This window comes from Schistocerca gregaria, chromosome X (genome assembly GCF_023897955.1).
Source record: "Schistocerca gregaria isolate iqSchGreg1 chromosome X, iqSchGreg1.2, whole genome shotgun sequence".
NCBI lineage: Eukaryota > Metazoa > Arthropoda > Insecta > Orthoptera > Acrididae > Schistocerca > Schistocerca gregaria.
In genome coordinates, this window is record NC_064931.1 from 822,135,834 (window position 1) to 822,157,399 (window position 21,566).

At 39.6% G+C, this 21,566-nt stretch overlaps 1 protein-coding gene across 2 annotated transcripts in view; it reads right to left on the minus strand.

Annotated features, from left to right (window-relative positions):
- Positions 1-21,566, minus strand: part of LOC126299320 (isoleucine--tRNA ligase, cytoplasmic) — a 173,465-nt gene that overhangs the window by 67,481 nt on the left and 84,418 nt on the right. For both annotated transcript variants that reach the window (XM_049991146.1, XM_049991145.1), the window contains 2 exons: positions 15,338-15,553; positions 8,955-9,157 (listed from right to left, as the gene is read on the minus strand). In XM_049991146.1, the coding sequence (XP_049847103.1) occupies positions 8,955-9,157; positions 15,338-15,553 (419 nt within the window). The remainder of the gene's footprint in view (positions 1-8,954; positions 9,158-15,337; positions 15,554-21,566) is intronic.

The following is a 21,566-nucleotide window of genomic DNA, read 5'->3' on the forward strand; positions in this document are numbered from 1 at the left end:
GATGGAATACCAATTCAGTTTTACAAAGAGTGCTCTACGTCACTGGCCCCTTACTTAGTTTGCATTTCTTGCGAATCTCTTCACCGACGCAAAGTGCCAAGTGGCTGGAAAAAGCACAGGTGACTCCTGTATAACAGAGGGGAAAAGAATGGACCTGTTAAATTACAGACCAATATCCTTAACATGGGTTTGCTGGAGACTCCTAAAGCATATTATGAGTTTAAATATAATAAATTTCCTAGAGACCAAAAAGCTTATGCCCATAAATCAGCGCCGTTTTAGAAAGTACTGCTTGTGCAAAACTCAGCTTTCTCTTTTCTCAGACGATATACTGCGAACTATGGATGAAGGACAACAGGCAGATTCCACGTTTCTAGATTTCCGAAAACCATTCGAATTGGTAACCCACTGCAGACTGTTAATGAAGGTACAAGTGTATGGAATGTGTTTCCAGACATCTGACTGGCTCAAAGACCACTTACGTAACTGAACCCAGTATGTTGTCCTCGTGGAGACGGGTAACATCAGGGGTGCCCCAAGGAACTGTGATAGGACCGTTACTATTTTGTACATACATACAAGATCTGGCAGACAAGGTGCAGTTGTTCGCTGATGATGATGTGGTGTAGAGGAAGATGTAGAAGATCAGTAACTGTAGGATGATACAAGATGACCTACACAAAATTTCTAGTTCGTGTGGTGAATGGCAGCTGGCCCTAAACGTAGAAAAATATAAATTAATGTGGATGAGTAGGAAAAACAAAACCTTAAGTTAGGATACAGCATTAGTAGCGTCCTGCTCGACATGGTCACATTGTTTAAATATCTGTTCGCAACATTGCAAAGAGATACGAAATGGAACGAACATGTGAGGATTGTGGTAAGGAAGGTGAATGGTCGACTTAGGTTTATTTGAAGAACTTTACAAAAGTGTGGTTCATCTGTAAAGGAGACCACATAAGGACCCTAGTGCAACATATTCTTGAGTACTGCTCCAGTGTGTGTGGGATCTGCAGCAGGTCAGATTGAAAAAAGACATCGGAGCAGTTCAGAGGCCAGCTGGTAGAATTGTTACCATTAGGTTTGATCAGCATGCAAGCATTGCAGATGTGATTCAGGAACTCAAGTGAGCATCCCTGGAGGGAAGAAGACATTTGTTTCAAAGAACCCTACTGAGAAAGTTTAGAGAACTAGCATTGGAAGCCGACTGTAGAACAACCCTACTGCCACCAACTTACATTTTACACAGAGACCACGAAGATAAGGTACTAGAAATTAGACCTCATATGGAGAAATATAGACAGTCATTTTTCACTTGCTCTACCTGTGAGTGGAACAGGGAAGGAAATGACTAGTAGTGTTGTAGCATACCCTCCACCACAAACTGTGCGATGGCTTTCAGAGTATGTATGTAGATGTAGGACATCTGCAATATGAGGAAGGCTATAGGATATGCAACTCTGCACCAGATGTTCCTTTGGTCAACCCAGTACTTAAGATAATGGATAACGTTTTCATCACCTGCAAGAGAATTTACCAGTAACTAGTGTCACAATGTATCCCATCTGTTAACTGCAGTCCGCAAGTGCACTCAACTACAAACAGTCATATTACACATTAGTGAATGTATTTTAGGAATTGGGAATGACAAAAATAAAGGTTACAATTTAAAATCTGGCCAATTTTTCTTGGGTGGGGGGGTGGAGAGGTAGGATGGAGATCACGCTTGTAGTGCTATGACAATGTAGCACACACACACACACACTCACTCTCTCTCTCTCTCTCTCTCTCTCTCTCTCTCTCTCTCTCTCTGTGTGTGTGTGTGTGTGTGTGTGTGTGTGTGTGTGTGTGTGTGTGTGTGTGTGTTTAATCAGTCTTGTTTATGTGCTTCTTTAAATGCTCAGCATCTCAATTACTTGGCAAGTGTTTACCTTTCCTCTGCATTTTTTCCCCTTCAGTTGGGTAGAGCTGGTAAAAGAAAGCAGCTGTTACCCATTAAAGTAACCATCAAGCCTATTATATGAAGAGATTTAGAGCAATAGCAATCCTGTTGCTACTGAAAGTAAGCCCAGTGTCTTAATCACTGTACCACCTTGCATCATCTGCCAAGTCAATTTCAAACTGCAACAACATGCCAGACTTCACCTCAAAAAGCTGTTCCACCTTCTCCTAAACTACCTGAACAGGGGTATTTCCCTTACTGTCCCTCTGCAGTGCCCTGAACAGCCACACCATCAACCACCACCACTCCCCTACAAACCGAAATAGGCCAACCGCCTTAACATCAACTCCTTCACCACTGCCTCCCAGACCAAGAATAGCCCGTAATCCCACGAACCAGTTACAACAGTAAAGTGTCCTTAACCTCTCATATAAAGCAATATTTCCTCCTGCCCCCCCCCCCCCCCCTTTCCCTAAGGGCCTCACTTTTAGCCCTACACCTGCATTTGATCGTGCTGGCAAATCTGACACTGAACCCTGCCTTGAACAGTTCATATCATGATCCCAACTTGATTCACCACCACTATCTCAAAATCATCATTTCCAAGCCTTCCAAGAATTCCTCACATCCAGCATTGCCTCACAACTCTAACCTGTCCTCTGCAGAACTCCAGCCTCTACATTCCCTAAAAGCTGATGACTCCATCATTATCCTCCCAGCAGACAAAGGATCTACCACTGTAGTAGCTGACCGAAAGGAGTATGTTAGTGGAGATATACGCCAGCTGCCTGACACCTCTACATATAGTGTCTGCCATCCAGATCCCATCCCTGTGATTCAAATTGATCTGCGATCTCTCCTTAAAACCTCAGGCCCCTCACAAGGACCAACACCTTAATCCACAGAACTACTCACCCCCACCCAAACCATGCACCCCCACCTTTTACCTTCATCCTACGATCCACAAACCCAAATATCCAGGCCGTCCTATGGATGCTGGCTTCAAAGCACCCACCGAATGTATGCCTGCCTTAGTTAATCAACACCTGCAACCCATAGTACAAAAACTCCCCTCCTACATCAAAGATACCAACCATTTAATTGATCGTCTGAAATCTGTGCCCGTCCGACTCCCACCACACACCTTGCTTGTCACCACTGATGTCACCTCCCACTATACAAATATTCTCCACATACATGGTCTGTCTGCTGCTGCTGCTGTACATTTCCTCAGTCAGTGCCTACCTGATTCCAAACCTATGACATCCTTCTTACTCACCTTAATCAACTTTATACTTAAGAACAACTGCTTCATCTTTGAGGGGCAGACATACAAACAGATCAGGGGTACGACCATGGGAACCAAGATGGTTCCTTCCTATGCCAATCTTTTCATGGGTCACTTGGAGAGGCTTTCCTGGGATCCGTACGTGTTCAGCCCCTGATTTGGTTTAGATACACCGATGACATTTACCATAGGGACTCATGGTGAGGATGACCTGCTAAAATTCCTGAAATCTCTGAATATCTTCTCCCATTTAAATTTCACATCTACACCTACATTTATACTCCCCAAGCCACCCAATGGTGTGTGGCGGAGGGCACTTTGCATGCCACTGTCATTACCTCCATTTCCTGTTCCAATCGCGTATGGTTCGCAGGAAGAACGACTGCCTGAAAGCCTCCGTGCGCGCTCGAATCTCTCTAATTTAACATTCATGATCTCCTCAAGAGGTATAAGTAGGGGGAAGCAAAATATTCGATACCTCATCCAGAATCGCACCCTCTCAAAACCTGGCGAGCAAGCTACACCGCGATGCAGAGCGCCTCTTGCAGAGTCTGCCACTTGAGTTTGTTAAACATCGCCGAAACGCTATCACGGTTACCAAATAACCCTGTGACGAAACGCGCCGCTCTTCTTTGTATCTTCTCTATCTCCTCCGTCAACCCGATCTGGTACGGATCCCACACTGATGAGCAATACTCAAGTATAGGCCGACCGAGTGTTTTGTAAGCCACCTCCTTTGTTGATGGACTACATTTTCTAAGGACTCTCCCAATGAATCTCAACCTGGCACCTGCCTTACCAACAATTTTATATGATCATTACACTTCAAATCATTCCACAATCATATAATCATACAATAAAGGATCCTTCTTTCTATGTATTCGCAATACATTACATTTGTTTATGTTAAGGGTCAGTTGCCACTCCCTGCACCAAGTGACTATCCGCTGCAGATCTTCCTGCATTTCCCTACAATTTTCTAATGCTGCAACTTCTCTGTATACTACAGCATCATCCGCAAAAAGCCGCATGGAACTTCCGACACTATCTACTAAGTCATTTATATATATTGTGAAAAGCAATTGTCCCATAACACTCCCCTGTGGCACACCAGAGGTTACTTTGTCTGTAGACGTCTCTGCATTGATAACAAAATGCTGTTTTCTGTTTGCTAAAAACTCTTTAATCCAGCCACACAGCTGGTCTGATATTACATCGGCTCTTACTTTGTTTATCAGTCGACAGTGCGGAACTGTATCAAACGCCTTCCGGAAGTCAAGGAAAATAGCATCTACCTGGGAGCCTGTATCTAAGATTTTCTGGCTCTCATGAACAAATAAAGCGAGTTGGGTCTCACACGATAGCTGTTTCCGGAATCCATGTTGATTCCTACAGAGTAGATTCTGGGTTTCCAAAAACGACATGATACTCGAGCAAAAAACATAAAAACATGTTCTAAAATTCTTCAACAGATCGACGTCAGAGATAGAGGTCTATAGTTTTGTGCACCTGCTCGACGACCCTTCTTGAAGACTGGGACTACCTGTGCTCTTTCCAATCATTTGGAACCTTCCGTTCCTCTAGAGACTTGCGGTACACGGCTGTTAGAAGGGGGGCAAGTTCTTTCGCGTCATGGTCCTATTCCATATCCCATGCCACTTTCCTCGCTCATACTCAATGAAGGCCAGCTACAAACTTCTGTCCACATTAAACCTACCAACAAAGAACAATACTTACACTTTGACAGTTGTTATCCTTTCCATGTCAAACGTTCCCTCCCATACAGCCTTGACATCTGAGGCAAACATATTTGCTTGGATGCAAACTCTTTACAGCAATACACCACCACTCTCACCTCAGCCTTCACTGCACATAATTACCCCACCAGCCTAGTTAAAAAGCAGATCTCCCGGCCATCACATTCAATCCTGATACTGCTGATCCCACCACAAAACAGCTTCGGAGCACACCATTGGTGACACAGTATTATCCTGGTCTGGAATGTGTTAATCAGCTACTTCGACAGGGCCATGACTTCCTAAAATCATGCCCTGAAATGAGATCCATTCTGTCTAAAATTTTGCACACCACACCTAGAATAACTTTCTGTCACCCTCCCAATCTCCGCCATATTCTTATCAGACCCTATGCTCCCTCTGCATCCATCTCCCTACCCCATGGCTCCTAACCCTGTGACAGTCCCTGCTGCAAGACTTGCCCTATGCACCCTCCTACCTATAATAGCCCTGTAATTGGCAAAACATATACTATCAAAGGGAGAGCCACCTGCAAAATGACACGTCATATACCAGCCATTATGTAAACACTGTACAGCCTTCAACATCAGCTTGACTACCACCAAATTATTAGTTAGGGTGAATGACCATAAGTGGAGGGTATATATTGGCAACTCGTAATATCCTGTTGCAGAGTATGCCCTATAACATGACATTTGTGACCTCGGCACCTGTTTCACCACACACGCCATCTGGTTCTTTCCCCAGACACCAGTTTCTCAGAACTCTGCCGATGGGAACTAGCACAACAACATGTCCTTGGTTGTCGCCACCCACCTGGCCTTAATTTACATTAATTTCTTCTGTCTCAACTTTTCTTCACTGTAACTAGTCTTTGCTTCACTCCGTTTTAGTTTACTACATATTTCATTGTCTTTCCCGTCTATTTTTCACCACTCCCTCCCACCTCTGTTACGTACAATGTACTTAGCTTCACACTCTTATTAACTTTTGTACAATGTTTTGGTAGTTATCTCTTTCTTGCATATTATCCTGCCTCCCACTTTTAAGCTCGAAGGTTTTCAAATCTTGTCTGACACAGTCCCCAACAATCAGTCTTTTCTTCTCATCCCGTACGATAAGCCGTTCCTGATCCGTAGTGCTGGGTGACTTTCCCAAAATCTACCCCTTTTCCTACACCTCTCCAGTCATTTTCCTTCACCCTCCTTCCTTCCCCTTCAACCCTTCTGCCTGAAGAAGGATCCACTGGCTCTGAAAGCTTGCCAGTCACAACAGTCTTAAGTGTGCGTTCTGCCGCTGCTTGGTGAGTAAACACTATAAAACCAGTAGCAATAATGATAGTTGTTACCTCTTCATAACATTCCTCTATATTATGTCCATTTTTTTGGTCCTAACTAAATGCCCATATACACTATGCCAAATTTTCCTCCATACTACTTTTCCTCTGTACAATGATTTAATGTATGTGAAGCTCAGTTTTTTTTATTTTCTTTTTTTTTATTTTGGGAGCTCTAATCAATTACCCCCTCTTTACAGTGTTTAAGCTACTGGATGTAGACACTTTACCTTCCATTGTGTGGATCTGCACACGCTTCAAACGGCCATGCTCGGTGAGAGTCACACATCAGCATCAGCGCCAGTCATGTGATATGCAAGGCACATTGTTTTTGCTGCCTGTCTCGTTGGCACCACTTTATTATTTTTAGCATCACTAAATGGTGAACATCTGTAGTGAAAATAATGCTGGGCATAGTGCAGTGCAGTGAACTGGAGGAAAGTGTAGGTTGGCAATATAACATTTTTGGAAGAGTTTTAATTGCCATTGAAAAACAAATTATCAGAAGGCTTACTTAATCTGTACTGCAAGCTCCTTCCTGTAGAGATTTTCTACTTATTTAACCTTTGCATTTCCTCACCAATTTCTGCCTCTTTGGTGTGGGGTCCTCCTCGAGTTGTTAGAATGTCATGGTTCCTGCAATACACAAGTTCAGTGATACGTGGTTGAAATGGGGAATTTGTTCCGATCATATTTCCTGCTTATTAATTCTGTGACTACATAAAGTAATCATATGGCAATTGCCATGAAATTCACAAGACTGTGATCAGTGACTGTTATTGAGCTGCAACTTTAAACTTGATTTACATGTTTTGGCCATACTTGACAGCACTGGTGTATAAAACAACATCTGAACACTTAAAAATAATTTGTCTCAAATGACAACCTGGTGGGGCACTGGGAATAGGCAGTATGCTGTATTCTCATATAAAGGATAACTCACCACTGAACAGTGCTTGTACAATGAACAGATGTTTAGGTTCCATATCAATTCAATTCACATCACAGCAGTTAAAGTGTGTGTGAGGGAAAACACTTGTGCGTGCTCTATTAGGACTTTCCATTATTGTACCACATTAATTGTATGTTTTTATTTGTATATGTTCAGTTATGTGCATCATTAATATTAAATGTACTTCACGATGAGATGATAACGCTGGACTTTCTACTGCTGCCCCCCCCCCCCCCCTCTCTCTCTCTCTCTCTCTCTCTCTCTCTCTCTCTCTCGGTGTGTGTGTGTGTGTGTGTGTGTGTGTGTGTCTCAAGAATTTCAAATGCAACTATCACACTGACACAGTTTTGGTCCATCTTTTAACAATAGCATGTATGCCAGTAAAGTAAAACGCACAGTCCTGCTTCCACAGCCATTGATGCACAGACATTTTCATGACCTCCTCATCTTTAAAGTGTGTACCACAATGAACTGCTTTGAACAGCCCCAACATCTGGAAGTCTGATGGTGCCAGGTTAGGGCTGGATGGGGGATGAGGCGAGACTTCCCATCCAATTGTGACAACTAGTGTGTGGTCTCACATTGTACTGCAAAAGAACAACATCCATCACAGTTTTTGTTGGGCAAACTCACTGAAGACCTAAGTTACTTGTTTGATGGTTCTGACATATTAAACGGAATTTATTGTGCATCTCTGCTTTAAAAATATCAAACACACAATTGTAATCACACCCTCAGCATCTCAGAATAGTGTAGCCATAACTTTCCCTGCCGATCTTAAGTTCTGAACTTTTTCTTCATCAGCGAGTTTCTGTGATGCCATTCCATTGACTGCCTCTTTGATTCTGTTTCAGAAAAATTAACCTATGTTTCATCTCCAGTCACTTTTTTTCCAGACACTTCTCTCCCTCTAAATGGAAGCACAGCAAGAGTTGACAGGCAATTGTTTTTCTTGTCTCTACTCTAGCCGCTTAGCATTCCTTGGTATCCAAGTTAGTTGTTGAATGATCATCATGACACTGCTTCTACTGAGGGAAGTAATTCAACACAAATCATCTGCAGTCACTTTGCATGATGTCATCAACTCAATGAATGTCATGCGGAGTCATTACCTGCTTATCCGCGCTTCATCAGCAAACCCTGCCTCCCCTTCAGCTTCATTACAGTGACAAACCCATCACCTAAAAGTGCTAGTATTCAGAGTTGCATCACTGTACACATTTTGCAGCCTTGCGTGAATTTGAATGGGTGTTACACCTCCTGCACTCAGGAATTTATTACAGAACACTGTCTAATATACACATAAATATCAGCCATTTTGTAAGTCACTGCAGTACTGGCATCTGTTTATAAAGGAAGGTACAACCTCAGTGGCTCGGAGAAGAAGCTTTACATAATTAGTGCCAAATTCAAATTTTTCACTTAAACTTTATTTACAGACAATAAAAAATAGGAGATATTACTTTCTGACTGACCCTCTTAATTTGAGAATGGTACCAATCTTCTAAACTGCCATCTATAACTTCTGAGGCACATAAATTCACTCAAGTTTGATTGTATTTACAGGTTTTGATTATGCTGAAATCTCTCACTTCATTTGAAAAAGAGCACAGAAATAAACTAGATCTCAAGTTTGTAACAGTGAATCACAGCCATAAAAATCATGGAAAACCACTCACCTCACTTTGGGAAAAGGAAGATAATGTACACTTTCTGTATTATCACAGCCTTCAAAGTTCTGTTTCTTTAGTGCCCTTCTTAAATTTTGGTACATTGTTTCTGTAATGAATGGTGTAAATGGTGCCATTATTCTAACCATCAGCAAAAGGACAGTGAAGAGCACATTCAAGGCACCTGTACACTCTTCTACTCCAAAAGCTCCCTGAAAAATCATACCATGAAATTACAAAGCAACTGACAACTAATTTGTTATTGGTAATCTTTAAAGTACCGTATTTACCCGAGTATAAGATGACCCCCTTTCTTTCTAAGAGGCTCCTCAAGACAAATTTATTTTTTAACGTATTCTGACTAATCACAATTACGAACTGTTAACATTATACCTACTCTAACATGCCATTTATTAATTGTCTATGTTTCGACAATACAAGGAGAAATAAAATAAAACAAAAATAAATTGTTTACATTAATTTCTATCTTCGCTTGCGTTTTTGTTTACTTAGCTCTCAAATGTGGTATCACCATTTTTAATCATCGTTGTCGTCATCCTGACAGGGCGGTTTTGAAAGTTATATCTCTGTTGTCATTAATATTTGGCTGTTTCTTCCAAATACGTTGTGATTTCTGTGGTTTTGGTTACTGTGGAACAGGAGAACACAGCCTTTTTTTTTCAACATATAGTAGATTGTCCCTCTATACCGACTCACAAATGTTACAATGTCTATTGCTTCCGAACACATTGTCTGCCAGCCAATGTCAATGGATGTGTAGAACCAGCGGCTGACACACCCCCAATCATTCAATTCATACCTCATAGTGACCGTTGACAACATCGCTGCATAAAACACTTAAGTACGCCACTGGCCCCCCCACCTAGACTTTACCTGCAGACACGTATGCTATTGTTGAGTATTTGTCCAATTTTGGAGTCAATTTGATTCAGAGTGAAAATGGATTCAGGAAAACTGCAGTTTAATCATGGTAGATGTTCTTAAAAGGCCAAAGTACACAGCATACATTCTCATGGCTGGCTGCATGACGAAATTTCTTCCAGCTAACACTCCCCTCCTCACACTCATAGTTCTCAGTCAATCTGGGTCACTGACCCCCTTCTAACTTTCCATAGTGTTGTGCCTGAGCAACAGTGAATCATCATCTAGGGTGCAGGTTGTATGTACAAACAGCAACTAATACATAACTAAAAGATTGCAATCACTATTCAGTCCAATTATTATTGATCTTTCATTCATCCCATGATCTAGACACGCCTGTCTGTACTATCCCCACAACGAGTCTTTCCACTGTAATTTATTCTTGCAAGAACACTTACAGTCAGTTTAGACATTTCATTCTAGAAGATAATTTGCCTTCTTGTTTCATCTGGATGCCATCATCTTCTTCTATAGCTGATTAAAAATGGTTTCAATTTTCTCCAGTATTCTAACATTTACACCAACCCAATTTCTCATTTGCAGCCCCTTAGCAAATCATTTCAGTGTCTCACAGCCAAATAAAATGTTGATTTTGGTTCAGAATCAACTAATGGTTTTTGAAGGCAAAGATTGTCTCCTTTGATTGTTAAATTTATTTAAAAAACAGCATAAATGTACATATACAGTATCCAAACATGTATGAGAACATTTATTGCAATCCAGTTCATATACAATAAAAGTTTTTTTTTAAGTAGATAGAATTTAATGTTATTACCTCCCATGTTTCATAAAACTATCAGTTTTTAAGCAGAGCTTTATACCATTGTAGTAATTAGCTCATAGTTTCTCACATATCCCTTGCACTAGTGCCACAAGTCAAATTTCATGTGTTTGTTCAAGCAAAGTAGATACCGTATCGAGCACTTTAGCATATCAGGAAATCTCGAATTGTTCGATATGTCCTACCCTTCGCAACTGTTCAAAATAAATCTGCACAAAACTTCAATACAGAGCTTCCTGTGTGAATGTAAGATGACCTCTATATTAATCATTAAACAATGCAAAAATGTTGAACTCAGCGGCAATAGTTTGATCTCGACCCCGTATTTTTAGAATGACAATTTGGGGAAAAAGCCTTGTCTTATAATCGGGTAAATATGGTATGTCATTCTGATGTGTGTGTGATTCAAGTTATTAGTACAGAAATACAATCAATGTTATGATTTTTAGTAAGAAAAGTATGTGACAAAATTTGAAGAGTCTATACATCAGTGGTAGACAATAAAAATTTAAATTTCAAGGCAACAGAAGATATTCAAATAGAAAAAGTGAAAAGAAAACTAAAGTGTAAAGAAAGTAGTAGAATGGGATTTGCTTCTCTCCAATTTCATTCAAAAATACCATTAATTTTTTGTTGATTTTTGGAACCATGAATGCAAACTAAAGTGGACATATCATTGACTAGAAACAATACTCATGTTTTTACTACAAGCACTTTCCTGAGTTCTCACACAGCTCCTTCATTCTTTTGCAGTATTTGGGCAGAAAATTAACTGGTGAGGGCTAAAATAGGAAAGTCAATTTGCAGATGGGCAATAGCAAGAAAATCATGTATATACAACAAGAGAAATTTGTTGGCATTGAATAGATATTTAAGTGTTAAGGAATGTGGCCATTAGTAACTGAACTTCCTGAAGTCACCTGTAAAATTTATTCCTGCAAGTTCTTTGACATAAAAACTGTGCCAGCAAGTTGACTTTCGCAAGTTTTGTCGAATTAAAGAAGCAGTAGTTTGTGGAAACAGTCTCTTGCATGTTGCTGCAATTACTTGCTGAACTTGTCAGCTGTTGAGTGTGATTTTCAAACTTGACTAAGTGTTCTATGTTCATTATCAGTATGAAAATGTCAATAACAGAAAGGAGAATGCCACAGACACAAGTGAACTGAAACAAATGAACATTGGAACCCCTAAAAATACATAATAGCCCACAGCCAGTGAAAGAAGTGGGAAATGAATTTGCCGCTTACTTTGTTTCACCAAAAGCGGAAGTGGAAGGCTTGGGTGTCTAAAAATTTTAGCTGATTTTTTAAAAATTTAACTTAAATGTAAATGCTTTAAATTTGTAATAAAATTAATAAATACCATGTCTAGAAATTCAAGAGTAATTAGAAGGTGATTTCTTGGTGATTTAGCTTAACACACTTTTGTATCCTGTTTTGGAATACTTGATTGTACAACAGTCCTTGAAACCTTAAATATGCATGCCTCTGTATCCATTACTTCACCCAGACACTTATTTCTTCTTAAATTATTGTTAATGGGTCACTCCATGCCAACTGGTCTAGGGGTTCTCACATTCCCCTCACAGATTTTGATGAAATTTTATATGAACATCTGCACATGTTCCCAATACACATTGGTAAAGTTGCACAATCACCAATCCAATACTTCCAGAGATGTAGTCATTTGTTTGACCCCATAGCCCACCTATCAACAGTGCACCCGTGAGTTCTTGGCAACTTAGAGACATAATATCTCTGGCAATATTTTCTTGAAAGAAATAAAAATAAGCCACCTTGTACAACTTTTTGCACTCTCTTAATAAAATAATAAAAAAGAAATTTCCTGAGCAATTTCCATATGAATAATTTGAAGCAAACTTGTTCGTAAAGTAGACACCCCAAAAAATGTGAAATTTAGCTTTTTATATGTCTGGAAACAACTCCTTGATAAGACAAACTCTGCACATACAGAATTAGCAATACAATGTTGTAGCATGTAAAATTTTGTTCTCCTATTTCTTTCCAATAGTTTAGAAATTGAGGGCAAAGTTGACAATTTTTCAAAAAAAGTTTTTGCAATGTCAGCATATAAGTATCTTAAAAAATGACACTGGGCCATCACTCCATTGCTACTCAAATTTGGCATCTTTCATTATGTTCCTCAATCATTGAGTACTATCTGTGGAAGGTAATATCAAAGGTCTTGATGACTGGAAGTGAGATAAAGTCTGAAGAACATGCAAAATTTTAAAAAAAGGAGTGTCTTTCATCATGACTCAGTGGAGATATTTCAGTATGTTACAGAATCAAACTGGTTATAAACTACACAATTCAACAGTGGAGATCATGGTAGTATAATTACTGCATAACAGCTCCAGCACACATCATATAAATAGGCATGATTTACACATTGTCACATTGTGCGACAAGTTCGCAGCAGTCTTCCTGAAATTTTTTTGAACTGACTCATGTTAAAGAGCATCATTAGTATGTCTCTTTATTGTGAAATGCTACTGATGCGCTAGTTTCACTCTGGTTTAAGGTATAGCATATTTTGAGTCAGCACAGTTTGTGCTTTATGTGGAACACTGGTGTACAGAGGAGAATTATATAACTGTGCTATTATGGTACATGGTTGCTTAAACACTGCTGATACCTTTTAAAGTGACAAAACCAGCATCACCATCACCACAGGGGCCATGCCTGACAGCTGTGAAACAGCAGCCAAAGGTGGATATCTTTACCCCATGTTCCCAAGCCTGATAAAATTCTTTAAGCATCAGGTGCGAAAGCTAGAAAAGGTCTCTTTTTTAGGGTCCTAAGCTTAGGTTTACTTCAAGCTACTTGAATTTTTTTAAGGGTTTCATTACTGTAGAATGTCATGAGGGAAACAACACTGTTGGCCAGATGTCACTCATGACATTTTTTGAAAAGAAATTTTGTCACAAACGAACCTAAAAAATTACATTTTACAGATGTGATTAGCTCGAACTGTTACTACCACAAAAAAGAGAAAACTATTCTCTTTATTGGATTCTTAGCCACTTCAATTTTTTATTCAAAGAATTTTGTAGAGTTGAATGCTGTAGAGATGTTTAAAAACACAAAAGAGACTACTTATTTGCAGTTTGCTAGTAATCAGAACTTTTGATATCTTCCACACAGTACTAAACAATTGTAGAACATAATGAAAGATGTTGGATTTAATTTGAGTACCAGCAGAACATGGGCCCATTTTCAATGCACCTAAAACTAGTCATCTTTTTCCAGGCCTTAATTGCTTGAACTATAAAATCAAATCTAGTTTTTAGGTGGTTTATAACATATTCCTTCTAATGAAAATGGTTTAAAAGAGGATACAGAGGATTCCTTTTTGTAAAAGTGGGCCATATATACCTATTTTTGGCAAATATTGAAAAGAATTACGTGAATGAAAATTAATATTTTTAAGACCTTGCTTTGGTAAGTTTATTCAAGCAAAGTTTCACATTTATCCTGCAGTTACTTTCAGAGATATAAATGGCTTAACTTCACACTTTTTTCTAGCAACTGTTTTTTCGGCTTCACCTTATCATTGCATTTTAGGGTCTTATATGCTTGCACTGCAAAAAGAAATATAGTTTTTTAGATGGTTTAGAACATGGTCTTTCAAATGAAAACAGTTGGCATTTTTGGCATTTTTAGAAAAATCTTCAACTTTGTCTTCAATTTGTAAACTATGGTTATTCTACAACCTTGTATTGGTAAGTTTACACATGCAAAATCTCACATTTATACTACAATTACTCCCTGACATATGAAAAATTAAACAGCATATTTTTTGATTGTGTACCTTTTTTGTCTGACTTTACTTCAAATTATCCATATGAAAATTGGTCAGGAATTTTTTTTGTTTAAGAGTGAGCAAAAAGTAGTACAAGATGGACAAGTTTTGTTTCTTTCAAGAAAATATTCCCAGAAATATTGTGTCTCAAAGTTGCCGAAAACTCGCAGCAGCATTGTTGATAGGTGCGCTACGGGGCCAAACAAATGACTATATCTCTGTAAGTATTTAATTGGCGAGGGTAAAACTTTACCAATGTTAACTGGGAACACATGTCAATGTTCACACAAAATTTCAGCAAAATCCGTGATGGTCATGTGGGAACTTTTTCCAAAATTAGACCACTTGGCATGCAATGGCCCTCACTACAATTATTATTCAACAACAACAATAATAATAATGATAATAAAACAATGGTGGCAGCTGCTCTGGCTTTTAAGCACTACACTGTAAACTTCCACTTGGCCACCGTACATCATCACTGGTGGAAATAATTTTGCAAGTACTTGCAGCAAGTTCCTCAAATTCACTTGCCCAAGCAACTTGCGAAAGTAGACATGTGCAAATTTTTGCTCTAATGTAATCGCTTTAGCAAGTACTTGCAGAAATTATTTGATAGCAGACACATGCCTTTATGAAGTCTTTCCTGAATGTATTTGTCCGGAGCAGAAATGAAATGTGGACGTTCAACAGTTTAGACAAGGAAAAAATAGAAGATTTTGAAATGTAGTGTGGCAGAAGAATGCTGAAGATCAGATATTTAAATTAGGTAACTAATAGAGAGATACTGAATTGAACTGGGACACAACACCACCACTTTCCAAGTAAAGCATCTCTTACTCACCTTTAGTCGCTTCCTGTTCATACGCACATACCAGTTGGTCAAATTATCAATGAACTTGATGAGGCGAGGAACAACTGTATAAAGCCTATAGTGCTCCATTTCGTTTTTCACAAACTTGATTAATGAATATGTGAAAGATAGAATCCACCTATCCATTATATTTGTTGAAGACTCTTCCACTCTCTCATCTGGATCAAATTTTAAGTCCACACCTTCCTGACAACCAAAAGAATAACATATTGAACTTTATTGTGGATTAAAATAGACACGCACAAACGTTTTGTAAAGGAGATAAAAATACAGGAATGTAACTAATGCTTAACTGCTTGTGAAAATTAATATCTAAATTAGTTCTTAAATGATGAAGGAGTCTTCTTTCTGATAATCATAAACATTACACTATGTGGGAACAACAGTGGCATTCATCTGGGATGGTTTGTGAGAAACTTTGAAAACATGTAAAAGGATAAATGGGTCAGGTAAATGAGAAGAGACACATCTGCCATTTGCCTGTTTGTCAAAGCATTAGCAACACCCTTCAAAATTGTTAAATAACAGCTGCACACACTAAGCTACAAGTCATTTCCAGATGCATAATCTAATCTGATTCATGTGATGTCCCAGAAAATGACAATTCTTTCACAACCTTCTGGAAAAAGCTATGTGCTTGCGAGGTAACCTAACAATTAGTTTGTAGACTGTCATCACAACTCAGTAATCTGTGACTCCAGTAAACACAACTCAGTTTAAAATCTTCCCAACAACATCAATCATTGCACAAAGATTGCTCCAGCTGTGAATTTGGCTCCGCCAAAAAATACCCTTGAAGGGCTATAATTGAGGCTGCTTCTGTGTTTTCAGGCTCAAAATTCAGTTTTTGAATGCATAATGTGAATAAACATTTGAAATTCATGGGTATATTTGCTTGAGCACGTTTATGTGATACAGGGCACAAGGACATTAAATGAAGAGTGTAAATGGAAAATGTTCTGTCATTTTTTTCGTCCAAAAAAAATGAATTTCCAATGCTACTGTGTTCTCGGTACTCTGCTGCATCTTCCTACACTTGATCCAGGTGCCAAACCAAGAAAAAGATTCTTTCAAACATGCAATAGTAGATGTTGCACGGTCTTTATGCCAAGCTGAGCTTTGCTCTCAAGTTCCAAAATTTAATATTTATGAGAAATGATTTTTGTTGACTACAGTCCTTAGTTAAAAGCCTAATGCTGAATTTCTGTATTTGTATTATCACAAACTAAACATATTAATGACACTTGGAACAAAAACTTTCTTCCCACTATTTTTCCGACAACCGACATTTTTCGAGACCAAAATACAAGTTGATTCCCGCAAAGAAGAAAACAGCAATAATGCTATTCATTTTCCCAAATAGTACAGTTAACAGTTTCGGCCCAACGGACTCATTTTCAGATGGCTGTTTATGTTTCTACTACATTTGTTGTTGTTTACATTATTTGTTGGAGAAAAACTGCCAACAACAAGTGTAAACAACAAATGCAATAAACAAGGGTGTGTGTAAAAGAAATGTTTCTGAATTTTTTATCTGTTCTCCATTTCAGTTGAGGTATTACAAGTCATGCATATTACTCAGCTGACTTTCTCATTTCAGGGATGCAAGTTACAACCCTCCGTCACAAGTGGACTCTGGATTTTTGTGTGTAACCTGATGGTGTGTAAAGTAACTACCGGTATGTCAGTGGGTGAGAAACAGCATGCTGTAATTGAGGTTCCAACTGCAGAAAACATGCCTCCAATTGAAATCCATAGAAAAATGAAGGTTGTGTATGGTGACGATGCCAGACTACAAACAAGTGCTGCAACATCTGCAACAATCCGGTGCCTTGGGTCCACTGTCACTGATCATCCTCCATACAGTCTCGACTTCTCCCCATCCAATTTTCACCTGTTTCCAAAACTTAAAGAACACCTTCATTGACATTATTTTGATAGTGATAGAGTGGTGTATACAGAGGCGAGTTTGTGGCTCCATCAACAAAGTCAAACATTCTACAGTGGGGGTCATCAACAAATTGGTCTCTCATTGGGAGAAGTTGGTAAACTGTCAGGGTAACTAGTTAGTTAGTTAGTTATATTACTTGTTCCATGGATCATGAACACGATTCTTTCGTAATGATGTGGAACGTGTCAAAGTACACAAGATTCATTTATCCCAAATAATCATTGTTAGTCTTATATACGGTACAATTGTTAATGCTTACTGTATTTCTTTGGCCTATGTCTAAAAATTCATCTATGGAGTAGAAGGAGTTGTCATTCAGGAATTCCCTTAACTTACTTTTGAATGCCAATTGGTTGTCGGTCAGACTTTTCATATTGTTTGGCAATTGACCAAAAATCTTTGAGGCAGTATAATTCACCCCCTTTTGTGCCAATGTCATATTCAATGAACGGTAGTGAAGGTCACCCTGTCTCCTAGTATTGTAGCTGTGGACTGTGCTATTAATTCTGAAGTGATCTGGGTTACTAACAACAAATTTCATTAGGCTGTATATATATTGTGAAGCTACTGGCAATATCCCTAATTCTTTAAATAATTGTCTACAAGATGATCTTGGATGAGCCCCAGACATTATTCTGATAACACGTTTTTGTGCAATAAATACCTTCTTTCTTAGTGATGAATTGCCCCAAAAGATGATTCTGTAAGAAAGCAACGAATGAAAATATGCATGGTAAGCTAACTTACTGATGTGCTTGTCTCCAAAATTTGCAATGACACTAATAGCATATGTCGAGAAATAAATATGCAGACATGAAGATTAATGACATGCAATGTTACTCAAGTTTGTTTTATTTAAAATCTTTAAGAGGGTTCACATAAAAAAACTTGGAGGCATTACTTTTCAGCATGCCTTCGTAAACTGAACAACAGTCTGAATATGAATCTGTTGGTTCGAAACTGGTAACAGCACTAATAGTGTAAATAAATTGCATTATTACCAGTAACTGGTTGCTGTTTTCTTCTTTGAAGGAATCAACTTGTAATAACTTTCTTACTGGCACCTAGAACCAGTCAGTTTCCTGGTATGGTACTTAGAATGTTCTGAATTAAGTACTTAATTTCTAATTTGTCTCATTTTTTGCAGTATTTCAGTGAGCAGTATAATTCTGTGATAGCAGAAACCCTTATCAGTTTTCTGGATACAAATTAATTATGTGCAGAGAGAGAAGTTGGTTTTTCATTCACCTGACGAATATGATGATGATATTGATTATTTTAGGTGAGGGATGCTCAACGTCATGGACATCAGTGCTCTGACGAAAAGTCAGCATGCCGATCTCACAGATGGGGATAAAGGCTGTCCCCACATGTGGACCAGTTTCTAATGAATTAAAGTCTGCCTCCCTTCCCCAGCAATTTAGGTTTGAGGCCTGACAGTTCACAAAATTTCACCACTCTTGTAACACTGGAAACATGAAGATGGTGGTCAGATCTCCATTGAGACAGAGTGTATAAGACACACATCGCCAAAATGTGCTGACCTGAAAGTGGCACACTACAAACCTCACAGAGTGATGGATCCTACCACTGGAGGAAGAAGCAATGTGCTAAAGAGCTATGTCCAATGCACAGCCTGGTAGGCAGAACCTCCTTCCGGTGGTGAGGCTGGCGTGAAGTCCATCATAACTGTTTGGTCGATTTGAGCGACCACAGTTTGTTTTCTGTCATCTTCAACCATTCACTCTCCTATTGACACATGATGCATCTGTTAGAAAATGAGAAGATGGTATGCAACAGGATAAGACGCTTGTGGAATCCACCATCTCGACATGCTTCTTTAGCTATTTTGTTGGCCACGTCATTTCCCTGTATCCCGAGGTGGCCAGGTAGCCCCCAAAAGACCAGTCCCTTGCCATGGTGCTGGAGCTGCTTTAAAGAGTCATGGATCAGCTGAATCATCTGGTCTATTGTACACATTTGGTGAAGTGCTTGTAGTGCACTGAGTGAGTTGGAACAGACAAGTAACCTTGTATGGTGATGTCTGCGAATCCTCTCCAGTGGCATCATAATGCCATGTAACTACGCATCATAATTTGTAAATTGTTCCGCAAGACACACTTTGAAAACCCTATACGGGGAAAACAGCAGAGCAACCTATGACAATATCTTGCTGGGATCAATTTGCATAACAGAATGATAAAACTGTGCTATGTATTTAAAATGGAAGAAAACGATGTTGTAAAAACGTAATCTGGAGTACAAGCTTAAAATCACTTTCAGCCCCTGAAGACACCAGGTGGCAATGTGTTCCATCCCTGGCTGTGTATTCAGATGCCTGATAGATCCAGATCTTTGAGACAGTCAGTAGCACATATCCTGAATGGCTTGATCACATGGGCCCGATTCCTGAACAGCCATTCAAAGTTGGGTTGGACTGCTACACTAAATGCCAATGACTGAGGTTACACTGAGATTTTCAGTGCCTGTAAAACCAAAAGGATACATCACTGAATGCAAAGGGGTTGTTCACCAGCCTCTACATACAGACTCTGAACTGGGCTGGCCCAAAAGGCTCCAGTCGATATCCGAATGCCCTCGTGGTGGACAGCATCTATCACCTTGAGGTATGAAATATGAGCTGATCCACAGTCCATGCTGCCATAATCTACACATGATCGAACAAATGCTCTATAAAGCTTCAGGAGACGGGACCTGTCAGCTTCCTATATTTTTCCACTATGGTATTTAAAAACATTCAATGACTGGAATCCCATTGTCCATAGGTCTTTTAGGTGTGGGGGCCAAGTTAATTTCCATTCAAATAATAAACCCAAAAAGTGCACATTTTCCTGAAAAAGTAAGATATTGTCCCCCATTGTGAGCACTGGTTGGTTAAAACTTTTACGAGCATGGTTAAAACTGACACATGTAGTCTTCTCTGGTGAGAACCGAAAACCAGTTGTCTTGGGCCAGGTTTCTAGCCTCCTGATGATCAGTCATAGTTACCTCATCATCACTGTAATATCAGAGGAAGAGTAGAAGACTGCGAAGTCACCCACAAACAAAGATCACCAGACAGGGCTCCTGACTGCAGAGGAAATGCCGATGATAGCAATGGCAAACAATGTGACACTGAGTACACTGCCTTGGGTGACTTCACTCTCTTGAACATAGCAGTTGGACAAGGCATCACCAACGTGATATCAAAAGCACCAGTCCTAGAGCTGGATAAGAACTGGATAAGAAGTGGCAGACGTCCACATAGTCCCCATTACTGAAGTTGGCAAAGGATGCTGTACCTCCAAGTGGTGCTGTATGCTTTTTCACGGTCATAAAACACACAAACCAAATGGTTTCAGTGTAAGGACACCTGTATCACCGTCTCCAGATGAATTAAGTTGTCAAGGGTGGATGGTAAGCACAAAACCATACTCGGAGTGGCTCAGGTGAGCTCGGGATTTAAGCATTCAGATGAGGTTGCAATTGAACATGTGTTCCAAAGTCTTACCCATGCATCTGTTAAGGTCTACACTCCATTAATTGTTGGGGATGCTACAGTCTTTGTCTGGTTTCCATAACTGAATAGTATTGTCTCCTTACAAGCCGTGGGGTACTGTCCATCAAACCAGATCTGACTGAAACAAGAGAGGTGGTGTCCTTTCGCTTCAGGGCACAGATGACTGAGCACGGCATAATGAATCTCGGAGATCCTGGAGCAGTGTCTCTAGTCGCAGACAGAGCTGGTTTCAGTTCCCACATCGAGAATGGAAGATTATGGATTTCCTCATTATGTGAGGAAAAATGGAGCTTCCTCATCTCTGCAGCCCAAAGGAACATCTGAAATGCATGAGCTTGTCTAGATGACGCAGTGATTGTAAAAAAGTGTTCAGCTAAAAACTGAGGCATATCTTTAGGTGCGTCCACCATAACCCCATTTCTTGACAAGGCTGATAGAGACATACACTCTCTTTGCCTGAAATGCGGCTTATTGGATCCCAAACTTGAGCAGTGGGAATGGACCGATTAATGGAAGACATAAATTCCTTCCTGGAACCCCTCTTCCATTCTTTTATCACTCGCCTTGGATGTGCTCTCGCAGATCTGAAGGCAGGAAGGTTTTCTATAGATGGATGGTGTTTGTAGTTCCACAGAGCTGTTCATCTGGCTCCGATTGCCGATCAATGGACGTCATTCCGCCAAAGTACAGTCTGTTGTCTGAGGTGGTTGCTAGACCAGGTGAGGGAA